The 14,119-nt window shown below is 38.4% G+C and overlaps 1 protein-coding gene across 2 annotated transcripts in view; it reads right to left on the reverse strand.

The window, feature by feature from the left end:
• The window catches only part of RASAL2 (RAS protein activator like 2), a gene marked incomplete at both ends in the record, with an annotated part of 376,959 nt that overhangs the window by 48,089 nt on the left and 314,751 nt on the right, over positions 1 to 14,119 (reverse strand). For both annotated transcript variants that reach the window (XM_082834329.1, XM_082834328.1), the window contains one exon: positions 5,793 to 5,902. In XM_082834329.1, the coding sequence (XP_082690455.1) occupies positions 5,793 to 5,902 (110 nt within the window). The remainder of the gene's footprint in view (positions 1 to 5,792; positions 5,903 to 14,119) is intronic.

Consider the following 14,119-nt stretch of genomic DNA (forward strand, 5'->3'; position numbering starts at 1 on the left):
GCTTCTCCTATCTTGTCACTGACTCTTCATTCCCACTGCCAACTACCCTCTTTACCTCTTTAGAGTCTTTCTTATTTCCTACAATAGCTTTTTTTCTTTTTTCTAATCGGTCTCCCAAACTTAGTCTCTGTAAACCAAGTCATTTGAAATTCCATTGTTGGATTAATCTATAATTGGCACAATTCTGATTAGGTCACTTCCGTGCTCAAAAATGTTTAAAGACCCCCCATTGCTTATACAATAAAATCCACACTCCTCATCTGACATTCAAGGACTGTCCTGTGTATGGAATACTGCGTTGAAAACAACCTCCACTCAGAATTTTGAAAACACTGCTCCACTGACTTTTGATTTTCAATATTCTATTGAGAATTCCAATGCAATCCTTTCATACCTCCTTTGTATGTAACCTAGTTTTTCTTTCTAGAAGCTTTTAAGATTTTTTTTTAAAGCCTTGGTGTTGTGTTCTTTCATGATGATGTGAATTGGTGTGTGTGTGTGTGGTGTGTGTGTGTGTGTGTGTGTTGGAAAGTCTTTTGTCATTTTTCATTCACTGTATTGGGAATTTGGTGGCCTTTCCAATCTGGATATTTATATTTTCTTGTTTTGGGAAATTTTCTTGTATTATTTCTTTGACAATTTCCTCTCTAAAGTTTTCTAATAAAACTTTTCTTTTACTAGAACCTTCTGGATTGATTTTCTCATTTTCTGTTCTACTTTCTGGGAGATTGACTTGACTTGAGCTTTTATATTTCAATTTCCAAGCTCTCTTTCTTGTTTCTTTGAGGTTCCTTTTCTTATAGCATCTTATTGTTTCATAGATGCACTATCTTATCTTTTGAAAATATTTATTATGCTTTGAAGTTGTTTTTGGCTCTATGCATTGTCTCTGTTTCTTCCGGGTTCTTTTTTCTCTCTCCTATTTATTTGTTTTTCTCTCTGCCTTTCATGTTGAAGAATTTCCTCAAATATCTGGAGATTCTTGGCCATCTGTTTATATTTAAGATTAAAGCACTAAAGAACTCAATGGAAGCTTTGTGTGCTGGAATAGAGCTTACAGATTAGTGAGTTTCACTGCAGAGTACTTCCTGGCCAGCTGTTGTTTTTTAAAAAAAAATTAACATCTTTATTGAGATATAATTAACATACCATAAAATCTACCCATTTAAAGTGTACCATTTTCAGCATATTCAGAGTTGTACAATTATCACCACAGTCTAAGCTTAAAACATTTCATCACTCCAAAAAGAAACTTCATGTCCATTAGCAGTCATTCTTCATTCATCACTTTCCCCTGCTCTATATCCCCAGCCTCTGGCAACCATTAATCTACTGTCTCCATAGATTTGCCTATTCTGGATATTTCACATAAATGGAATTGTACATTATATGGTGTTTTGTGATTGGCTTCTTCCACTTTGTATAAAGTTTTCAAGGTTTGTCCATGTTGTAGCATGTATCAGTACTTCATTCCTTTTTATGACTGAATGATACAGCGTTGCATGGATATATCATGTTTTGTATATCCATTCATCGGTTGATGGACATTTGGGTCATTACCACTTTGGGGCTACTATAAACAATGTTTACGAACATTCATGTTACAAATTTTTGTGGGGACATACGTTTTTCACTTCTCTTGGATATACTTAGGAGTAGAATTACCAGCTGACATTGTAACGTAGGAACATAAATGTTGGTATCTGTAGGTCTTTTTATCTGGTTCAGTTTCTCAAATTTGCTGTGTGATGAATGTACGCCTGGCTGCTGGCCTGCTAGAGCTGGGTGGGAGCTGAATCTTTCCAGAGTTCTGGGGGTGAGTGGGTGAATCAACCTCTTTCTTCTGTTAGAGATGCTAGCTGTCTTCCTAATGCCCATCTTTTCCTCCTTCCTTAATAACAGACTCTTGTGTTATTGGGGGCAACAACGTACCCATGTATAACATTTCCCAGTCTCTCTTGCAGATAAAAGTGACAATGAGAAGCCACTGGGTGAGGTTTCAGGGAAATTGCTCTAAAGGGAGATAACTTGGTTGGAAGACAGGTGTCCTTTTATGGGCCCCTCTTTTCTGGTACCTGAAACATGGATGCTATGGCTGGAGCTCCAGTAGCTAACTTGTGTTCCTAAAGAGATCCTTGAAGACCTTGAGAATGGCAGAGGAAAAAGCCCACAAAGAGCCCTGAACCCTTAGTCCTAGACTGCCCACCCTCAGACTTCTTTTAGGTGAAGAAAATATAACTTTACTTTGTTTAAGCCATTACCGTTTTGAGTATCTGTTAATTAGCAACTGATCTGAATCATTAAGCGATAGACTTTTTTTCAGAATTTCCTTCTGCAGGCAACTACGTCTGATCTTCCTCTAATTTTTTTTTTTTTTTGTGGTACGCGGGCCTCTCACTGTTGTGCCCTCTCCTGTTGCAGAGCACAGGCTCCGGACGCGCAGGCTCAGTGGCTATGGCTCACGGGCCCAGCCGCTCCGCGGCATGTGGGATCCTCCTGGACTGGGGCACGAACCTGTGTCCCCTGCATCGGCAGGCGGACTCTCAACCACTGCGCCACCAGGGAAGCCCTGATCTTCCTCTAGTTTTAAGTAATCTATCATTCAAATTTATCCTAGTTTCATCAAAGATGGAGTTCATATTTCTGTTTCTTATACTGAGTCATTTTTAAGACAAAAACACACAAAGTTTTTTACCTATCAATGTAAAAATTGGAACTTTACCTTTCCAATCATTTCCTACCTCACTCCTTTATATACCATGAACTACTCAGTATTTCTTTTCAAGCTCTGTAGTTTCCTGTTTTCTTCTTTTGCTCATTATTTCCATTCTGAGGAATGCTCTCTCCATGTGTCTGTTTCTCAGTTCAAATTATACCTGCTTTTTTAAGGTTCAACTCACAGGCCACTGCCCTCTAAGGTCTTTCTTGGTCCACCTAACAAGAAGTAATCTCACCTCCCCTATACCATTTCTTCCTGAGTATTTACTTCTTCTACTGGACACCTTGAGGTTGGGGCTGTGTCTTTAGTTACTCTATATTCCCTGGTAGCAAATGGCTTTCTAGTCTGTACATAACTGTCACAATTAGATATGTTACTGTGTATCAAGAAATTTGGTTCTTAAAAATATTATTTGGCAAAGTTTTACTCCTTATGCCTATGCCCCACAACTTCACAAAGGAAATTCTGAGTTTAAGCATCATCATAAATTGATCCCCAAAGCAACATTGGTACCAAATTCCATCAGGGCCTTAGAGCAGAGTCTACAACTTGCAGATCACTGGGCTAGACAAACCTGGAGGGTCTTTTTGATCAATTAAGTCTGCATGTTAAAATACCCTATGTTCTTTTGCACAGAAAAGCTTACTTATCATATGTAGTAAACCTTCTTTAGATGAAATTAACTCATTTACAACTGTTTTTCTGCCATCTGAAAGCAGTAACTCAGACCTCATGAGGATAATTTTATCTTTTTAAAATGTAATGAGTGCAGATAAGGTTTGTTGTTATCAAAAAGCCTGAAGAATTCAAAATATCATGATCACTACTTCATTATCCTCCTAATACCCCAGGCAGAATATTTCCTCCTCCTGAAGAAGTAAGATATAGTGATTTGAACAGCATCATAATGAGAAATTTAATGAGAAAGAGATCCCTGGCTTCTTGAGTTCAGTGTTCTGGTCAAATTTGGTCAGGTAAGCCAACAAAGAAAAAGACTGACATGTTGGACCAAATGAAAATCTAAAACTTCTATATAATTCAGAGACATGATTTAAAAACACAAGAAACAGACTGGAAGAAAATTTTAACAACGTGCATAATAGTGGCTTACAATCCCTAGTAATAATAAGCACTACTTCAAAGCATAACAAAAAGGACAAATAGCTCAACAGAAAATGGCAAAGGGATGAATAATCAAGTCATAGAAGAAGAAAACTTGTGAAAAGATGTTCAACTTAGCAGGCATTAGGTAACTACAAATTAAAACAAAGAAATGCTCCCCACCTGCCTTTTTTGTGAGAGGCAATATAGGATAAATTAAAAAATGTAGACTTAAGAGCTAGAATTCTTGGATTGGAACCACAGTACTGCCATCTTCTAAGCTGTGTGAACTTGTGCAATTTACTAATTTCTCTGTTTCAGTTTTCTCATCTTCAAAATGAGGTCATGACTGTAACCTGGGTTGTTGTGTTGATTAAATGACTTCATTTATGTAAAGTGCTTAGAACAGTGTATGGCACATAGTACATACTGTATATGTGTTTATTATTACTATTCATCCATCATACTGATAAAATGTAAATGGTTGTGTGAATGATAAAAGTAATTTTAGAAAATTGATGTATAGCTGATTTACAATGTGTTAATTTCTGCTGTACAACAAAGTGATTCAGTTATATATATATAGTTCCCTGTGCTATAGAGTAAAATCTAAGGGAAAAATATGAGAATAAAAGATCTTTTTTTAATGATTACCTTAAAACAAAAAGGTACAAAAGACATATTTAACAATACAATTACACTGCAAATTAAACATACTTCCAAATTTCACAGAACACCTCTAACGTGGTTCAAGGATAAGAAGAGCTGATAAAGCAGTAGCCTCTTATCAACTCAGTATGGGGGACAAGTTACTTCACATATAAAACGAGAGTAATTCTCTGCCTGGCAAATCTATAATCTGCCATTATAGAGATTATAATCTATATTTCTGTTTGTTATGCAGATAACTGGAAATAATGGACTTATTACCAAAAGTAAAAAAAAAAACAAACATACACCCAAGTATAAATAAGAGTATAATTATGAAAGGCAGACATGGGTTTAAATCAAAGCTCTACTCTTAGCTGTGTGACCATGGGCAAATTTCTCAATCTCTTTTACCTTAGTTCCTTATCTGTAAAATGAGAATAATAATAGTATCTAGGGCTATATTACATAAGATACTACATTAAAAATACTTGGCACAGAGTAAGCACTCAATAAATACTGGTGATGGTGGTGATGTGTCAAGAAACAACAAGTACCATTTCCTAAATTTTGAACATTGTAGAGACGTGAAGTATTACAAATGTGTCCTAGCATACGTTCAATCATTTTAGAGGGTTGTTATCCTTAGCAAGCCATGCATTTGAGGTTTGCTTAAGCTGGTAGTCCTAATTATTGAAATCCAGGCTTCCTTTTCATACATATCTTCTAGATGTGACTGCAAATTAATGAGGCTGAGTCCATATACTATACACAATGAACAATGCAGCAGTGAAGACCATGGACTCTTAGAGCCAAATTGCTCAAGTTTAAATACCATTTTTGCTATTTACTAAGCAGTATAACCTTGGGCAATATTACTTAACTTCTCTGTTCCTCAGACTTGTCATCTATAAAATGGTGATAATATTAATATTTCTCTTACAGGGTTATTATTAAGATTAAACAAGAAAATGAATATAAAGCACTTAGTACAGTGCTCAAAAAATGTTAGCTATAGCCATCGTCATCCCTTATGGTCATCCTACAAAAGAAAGATACACCTCTGACCACTAGATCTTGATTCGACAGAAACAGCACAACCGATTCTTAAATTAGTTCTTAGGTATCCACACAGTCTCCAATATTGTAAGATTTTTAAACTGGTTGGATATTTAAGCCAATATTTTGTACCTTGCCTCAATATGAGCAAGACAAAAAAGTAAATTTTGTATCGGATCTTTCCAACTATCATTGATGCAAAGTTAATGAAGACCAAAATGCACTGTAAAATTTCTTTCTTTGTTTTAAGCAAGTGAACTCCTACCTGTCATCTGTATTGCGAAGGGAGGGAAGCCGAAAGCTCGTGTTTCGGTCAAGCTTTGATTGGCTTTTGGTCCTCTTGATGGAGCCTTTCAGGCGCTTGCTGAAGAACCCCTAGAATGAAAAGGCAGAAAGTGATGGGAAGAAGAATCAAAAGGGAACCTTGCTGTCTCCTAACTCATCTGCACTGCCTTTGCAAAAGATACTCAGATTCTTATAATGAAGATGTTCATTCAGCTTTTAATTTTTTAATTCAGCTTTTAATTTTTAGCTTTTAATTTTTTAATTTGTAAATTTAAATTCAGCTTTTAATTCAGCTTTTAATTTTTTAATTTGTAAAATATAGCTGCCGGAAACTACCTGATAATGTGATAAAAAAATTTTTAATTTTAGCTTTTAATTTTTTAATTTGTAAAATATAGCTTTTAATTTTAATTCAGCTTTTAATTTGTAAAATATAGCTGCTGGAAACTACCTGATAATGTGATAAAAAATTTTTTCTTCTATGATAATTGGGAGAATTAAACTTTTTAAACAATTATTTATTTATTTTTAAACATCTTTATTGAAGTATAATTGCCTTACAGTGTTGTGTTAGTTTCTGCTGTATAACAAAGTGAATCAGCTATATGTATACATATATCCCCATATCCCTTCCCTCTTGCGTCTCCCTCCCACCCTCCCTATCCCACCCCTCTAGGTAGTCACAAAGCACCAAGCTGCTTTCCCTGTGCTATGCAGCTGCTTCCCACTAGCTATCTATTTTACATTTGATGGTGTATATATGTCAAGAATTAAACTTTTTTTTTTTTTTTTTTTTGCGGTACGCAGGCCTCTCACTGCTGTGGCCTCTCCCACTGCGGAGCAAAGGCTCCAGACGCGCAGGCTCAGCGGCCATGGCTCACGGGCCCAGCCGATCCACGGCATGTGGGATCCTCCCGGACCGGGGCACGAGCCCGAGTCCCCTGCATCGGCAGGCCGACTCTCAACCACTGCGCCACCAGGGAAGCCCAAGAATTAAACTTTTAGATGGCACTTTATTTCTTAAACAGTTTCTATACTAGCTATGGTAAAGAAACTTCTAACTTCTAAGGTAATATGTTGGTGGTCTCAGCAGTGGCAAAATCTGATCTATGTCACCTTGGATATGGTACTTGTGAAGTTAAATTTTAAATGTAGTTTAACTATTTTAAAATGAAACAGGTATGTATCATGTATGAAACCAGTGAAGCACCCAGACTTCAGAAGAACAAAGTGCCTTATAGTTTTTAGCCCTGCTTACCTTCTGCCACTTCCACCAAACTATCTAGAGTGCCTCGAACATCTTCCTAGTCTTAGCACCTGGCAAATAATGGGCATTCAAAAAAGTTTGTTGAATAAAAGAATAAACGCAAGAATGAATTGGCAGTTCTACTGTTGGCAGATGAAAGGACATCTTATAGAAGTATATCAAAATGTCTTGACAAAAGACTATAATTCAAAGAAAAGTACTTTGATGTATGGAATTGACTCTAATCACCTTGTAATGAATATTAGCTTATAGAAGCTGTGTATAATAAATATTTCCATAAGGAAGGAAAAAAAAGACTAGGCCAATACCAGCACATCAAATCTGTTGTATTCTTTTAGTTACCATTAAAGCCCACTGTTTTGGGGTGAAGACTATATTAATCATGATAAGCTAGGTTATGCTTATCTAATAACCCCACAATCTTACTGGCACAAAATGTACTATGCGTCTATGAGCAGGTCAAATATGACGGGGACCTGGCACTATGCTGTCCTCACTCAGGGACTTAGGCTAAGGGAGGCTCCATCTTTGTGTTTCTATTAGTTGCTGCCTCAGGATAAAGGAAGTGTGGTAAATTTTGTACTTGCTCTTAAAGCTTCATGTCATTAGTGGTCTCATTTTATTGGACAAAAAAGTCACATGACCACACCTAACATCAACAGGGAAAGAATGTACAATCCTATAATGTATCTAGAAAGAGATATTTGGTGAACAGTAGTGTGGACTACCACAGTGCTTTTCCATGCCAAGTAAACACACAAGCACTGCTAGAGAAAAAATGGAAACAAACTTATTTGAATCAGAAGTAGAGCTATTTAGCTGACTGAAGAAAAATGCTTATGTTATTTCTTGTACTTATAGCCCAAAGAATAAGGGTAAAAACTAGAAAATATCACATAGACATAATTCCTTAAGCTGTTCTTTATTCCCCAGGCTGTTTTTTATTGTAGGTGTATTGAGATTGATTGGAGGGAAAAAAAACAGGGCTATTTTTTAAAGTACTATATTTCTGGGCTTCCCTGGTGGTGCAGTGGTTGAGAGTCCGCCTGCCGATGCAGGGGACACGGGTTCGTGCCCCGGTCCAGGAAGATCCCACATGCCGCGGAGCGGCTAGGCCTGTGAGCCATGGCCGCTAAGCCTGCATGTCTGGAGCCTGTGCTCCGCAACGGGAGAGGCCACAACAGTGACAGGCCCGCGTACCGGAAAAAAAAAAAAAAAAGTACTATATTTCTTAGAGACAGGCATTTGCCTGATCTCCTGTATAATCTTAGCATCATTAGAGAAAGTCACTGTCATCTGTCCTCTAAGGCAAAGGCTTTATTTACTACTTTCTATGATTCAATCAAGATGAGTCACCACATTTCCTTGTAAATGTAGTCAGCAAACCAGACCTAAATTTATAGAATTCTATTAGGATCATTTATAGTTGGTTCAAAAACCACTGGCCTAAGTTGAGATTCAACCTAAGGATCGTACCAAATACCATATATAAATACAGTTCTAACACACTACAGTTAAGCAGTTAATTGAGAATTTACTAGCAGATGTTCACTCATATAGTACTTTACCTTCCTGTGGCACTTACTGTATAATACTTCATATTTTAATCCATTTATTTATTATTTATTTTATGTGTATATGTTATAAAGCATCGTACTAGGTGTTGTAAGGGAAACAAAGATAAAACAAACACAAACTCTGCCCTCAAAGAGCCTGTAGTTTAATATAAGATTAGAAATAAATACAAATATAAATGACACAACATGTATTGGGAAGGTACATGCTCTTAATGCCTGGCATATTTAATCACAAAATAACACTATCATATTTCTTTGAATCTAGGACACCAGTGATTGTAAGTCACACCATTATTTTATGTATACAAAGAAAAAAGCAGCCAATTAAACTATAACACAATGCCTTACCACTTAAAATTTTTATTTTGTATTAAATAAGTTTTTTAAAGACTTACTTTGGCTGGTTTTGTCATATATCACAGTGTACACACAAAAAGAATATATACAAAATCAGTTAAGGTATCCCTAATGCATCTTCATTCTTCTGAACTATATTTTGACTCAGAGTACCTGTTGTTCATGTTTTTCCACAGAATACCATGATATATTCTTTCTTTCAAAAATGTTGATGACAAATGGCATATGATAAAAGAGTAATTTGAGGGAGACTGGTTCAAGATGGCGGAGTAGAAGGACATGCTCTCACTCCCTCTTGCGAGAGCACTGGAACCACAGCTAACTGCTGAACAATCATTGACAGGAAGACACTGGAACTGATCAAAAAAGATACCCCACATCCAAAGACAAAGGAGAAGCCACAGTGAGACGGTAGGAGGGGCGGAATAACAATAAAATCAAATCCCATAACTGCTGGGTCAGTGACTCACAAACTAGAGAACACTTATACCAGAAGTCCACCCACTGGAGTGAAGGTTCAGAGTCGCACGTCAGGCTTCCCAACCTGGGGGTCAGGCAACGGGAGGAAGAATTCCTAGAGAATCAGACTTTGAAGGCTAGCGGAATTTGATTGCAGGATTTCAACAGGATTGGGGGAAACAGAGACTCCACTCTTGGAGGGCACACACAAAGTAGTGTGTGCATCGGGAGCCAGGAGAAGGAGCCGTAGGAGACTGAACCAGGCCTACCTGCTGGTGTTGGAGGGTCTCCTGCAGAGGTGGGGGGTGGCTGTATCTCACTGTGAGGACAAGGACACTGGCAGCAGAAGTTCTGGGAAGTACTCCTTGGCGTGAGGCCTCCCACAGTCTGCCATTAGCCCCACCAAAGAGCCCGGGTAGGTCCCAGTGTTGGTCACCTCAGGCCAAACAACCAACAGGGAGGGAACCCAGCCCCACCATCAGGAGACAAGTGGATTAAAGTTTTACGGAGCTCTGCCCACCAGAGCAAGAGTCAGCTCTACCCACCACCAGTCCCTCCCATCAGGAAATGTGCATAAGCCCCTTAGATAGCCTAATCCACCAGAAGGCAGACAGCAGAAGCAAGAAGAATGACAATCCTGCAGCCTGTGGAACAAAAACCACATTTACAGAAAGATAGACAAGATGAAAAGGCAGAGGGGCTATGTACAAGATGAAAAGGCAGAGGGCTATGTACCAGATGAAGGAACAAGATAAAACCCCAGAAAAAGAACTAAATGACGTGGAGATAGGCAACTTTCCAGAAAAAGAATTCAGAATAAAGATAGTGAAGATGATCCAGGACTTCAGAAAAAGAATGGAGGCAAAGATTGAGAAGATGCAAGAAATGTTTAACAAAGAACTAGAAGAATTAAAGAACAAACAAACAGAGATGAACAATACAATAACTGAAATGAAAACTACACTAGAAGGAATCAATAGCAGAATAATGGAGGCAGAAGAACGGATAAGAAAAGAAGACAGCCTAAGAAACCTCTGAGACAACATTAAACACAACAACATTCACATTATAGGGGTCCCAGAAGGAGAAGAGAGAAAGGACCAGAGAAAATATCTTAAGAGATTATAGGTGAAAATGTCCCTAACATGGGAAAGGAAATAGCCACCCAAGTCCAGGAAGCGCAGTGAGTCCCATACAGGATAAACCCAAGGAGAAACATGCCGAGACACATAGTAATCAAACTGGTAAAAATTAAAGACAAAGAAAAATTATTGAAAGCAGCAAGGGAAAAACGACAAATAACATACAAGGGAACTTCCATAAGATTAACAGCTGATTTCTCAGCAGAAACTCTACAAGCCAGAAGGGAGTGGCATGACATGTTTAAAGTGATGAAAGGGAAGAAGAACCTACAACCAAGATTACTCTACCTGGCAAGGATCTCATTCAGATTTGATGGAGAAATCAAAAGCTTTACAGACAAGCAAAAGCTAAGAGAATTCAGCACCACCAAATGGTTTCATTTTCACCAAATGAAAAACGTCATGGAGGTAACAATACACAGGGTATACACTAAGTAGATTTAGTTTGGTGGGTGAATGATTAGTAGTAGTGAAAAATAAGGTTGGAAAGGTGATTTGTCCTGCTATTCATGTATAATTATTGTTCCCTTTGGCCCTTAAACTTTTGAGGAAAGGTATAATGCTATATCTATCTTAACATCGACCACAGAGTCTAAAGCTTAATAAGTGCTCAGTAAATACCTCAGAAGTATATACATAAAATTATGGTTGTTTAAGGAATATAGATAAGGGAAAGTGTAAGACTGCCCTAAGTGGTCAGTGATATTTCATGGAGGTAGTAGAATCTACTACAAAATTCTGTTTTCATTTCCTTGATATAACTGAAACATGGTTTTCACCCGAGAAGACTGTTTAGCTTACAGCCCTATTTGATAGACGTTTTCCATTCTCCCTAACCAATATTCAATGGTACTAGAAAGAGGAGCTGGGGTTTTCCTAGCTTATTACGACTGCTTCCAAACCTTTATTCCATAAAATAATGGTTTGGAGTAAAGCATATTCTTTGAGGTTCATATGACCTTGATTTAATACCCTTTATCACACGCTTTGCCGTTCTCATGTATTAATCTCTCTTTCACTTTCCTTTATTCATTAAGGACTTTAGCCCCCAGCCTGCAATATTTCTCTGTCTCTTAGCTCCTAACACCATGCTAGTAAATAACTGCGTAGTGATCCATCTAATATGCTAGCTTCACAATTCCTTAACTCCAATAACGTTTAACCTCCTCTCCAGCCACTCACTCCTAGAACCACGCCCTAGATATTATCATTATTCAGATTCCTCACCTCAGACACCTTAGACAGTCATACTCTTCTTTCTGACTTTTCTTCTGGACCAGGTATGTCTTTCTCCAAATACATCTACTCTCCAACCTCACAGAAACCGCTAGTCTCTTGACCACCCCGTTTTTCCCCGTGACCCTGCTTTTCTCTCTATTCAACCAAGACTCCCGGACCAATTACCTGAAGCTATTTAATCACCAATAACCTCCATTCCCTTAATGATCAGCTATCCAAAATCAAAACTGAATCAATGTTTAAAATCTGGTCCCATGATCAGGCTGTCCAGGAAGATCACATAGCTGAATGGGCTGATGCCACTAAATATTCACTATCTCCAAGCTTGGCTTGGCTTTTGCTATGCCTCTGCCTGGACCAACCATGCACTGAGCCTTCCAGCAACATTATTCCCTCTGGGAAGCCTCAGAGTATATGGTATGCCCTCTTTCCCACGGGCCCCTTCTAAGCAATTCCTTACATACAGGTCAGTATGCTCTGTACCATGAAGAGCCCTGGCTATAGCTGAGTGGACCAGGGTAGATACTTGACCTATAGGTACCTAAAAGAGTGGTCCTGGTAAGAGTTCTCCCTGTAGAATACGGTATCATCTGGTAGCTACTAACTTCTCTAGCCGACCCCTGACCGTTCCCTGCTTCATGCTTTACACGCCAGCAAACCTAAAAGCCTCCAATTCTCTATAGTCATCATGAATCTATGCTACTGTTCATATTTCCTCTCTTTTTCCTGATTAAGTTATCCTTTCAGACTCAGCTCAGGCATGATCTCTTCTAAGGTGTCTATTTTGGCATGTCCTGACCCTGCTCTAGATTAGGTGCCCCTCCTACGTGCTTCCAAGAATCTATAAATAGAGCCAGCCTTACATTTAGCACACTGCATTCCCACTGATGTGTCAACAGACTTCCCTGCTAAACTCTGAACTCCACAGGACAGGGACTAAACAATTTTTGCATCCCCAAGGCAGGGCTGATATCTGGCCTTTAGTAGGGGCTCAATATATGTTTGTAGAACTGAAATAAAATAGGCAGTGAAATGAATAAAAGCCATCATGGTGTTTCTGCTACAACTGCCACCACAGAAAGAACAGGGAACTCAATCAGGAAGTGTGGCTTCAAATCCTGGCTCCAATTTCTCCTAGCTGAATGACCTTGGATAAGTCACAGCTTCTAAGTTTCAGATTGCTTATCTGTAAAATGAGGATTAAAAAATCCTCTTCCTAAGGCCATCCCAAAGAATAAGATAACTGAATGCAAAAGTAGTTTTAAAATAATGGAAAAAGGGTACCTATAAGTATTAATTGAATATAAATCTAGGATGAGAGACTACTGAACAGGCTAGGTGAAATCATGAGTCTTTCCTCCTAGAAACTACCACAACAAAGGAAGGGAAGGAAACTAGAAAAAAATTCCACAATATCTGGGATTTGGGGCTATTTTGTTCTGTGACGTATGCCAGTGCCTATAAATGATACTTGGTATATCCTAAATGTTCAATAAACATTTGTTGGCTGAGTGAATTTACTGAAGGCTTCCTGGCTATCAAGCACTGGCCAGGTGCTTTCCAATATGTGATACCATTTAATCCATGTAACAACTCCACAAAGCAGGTATTCAGTAACTTGCTCGAGGTAACACAGTTAATAGGTGAGCAGTTAGAATTTAAACCCAATATATTGCTAGTACTTAAAAAGTTTCATTTGTGCATATATTTATTTGCCAGATACTTGAGGCACTTGAGATAATCAGTGAACAACCAAAAATCTTTGCTTTCATTATTCTTATATACCAGTGGAAGGAGACAGACGATAAAGAACAAGATAAGTTAGCAAAAGACAAGCACTGTAGAAAAACAGCTGTGTAAAGAGGGTTGGGAATACAAAGTGGTCACGGTAGACCTTATGGAGAAGGATTATATTGAGTAAAGAAGAGGAGGTGAGTTAGCCTTGAGTTAGCAGATGCTGGAAGGGAAAAGCATTCTAGGCAATAGGACTAGGCTCAGCAAAGGCTTTAAGGCAAAAGTATGCCTAGTGTGATCAAGAAAGAGCCAAGAAGTCAGTGTGGCTGGAATGGAGAAAGCAGTAGGAAGGGTTGTGGCAAATGAGGTCAGAGAGGTAGCAGGCTGGTGTTGGTCCCGGTACTGGGGTAGGGGGTACAGTGTGCAGATCCTGTAGGCCACAGTAAGGACCTCACCTTTCACTCTGACTTCTAAGGAAATAACAATGAGAGACAAGACCATTCCAAGCAGTCATAAATAAATAAGCATTTGC

The sequence above is a fragment of the Leucopleurus acutus genome, assembly GCF_964270905.1.
Source record: "Leucopleurus acutus genome assembly, chromosome: 2".
NCBI lineage: Eukaryota > Metazoa > Chordata > Mammalia > Artiodactyla > Delphinidae > Leucopleurus > Leucopleurus acutus.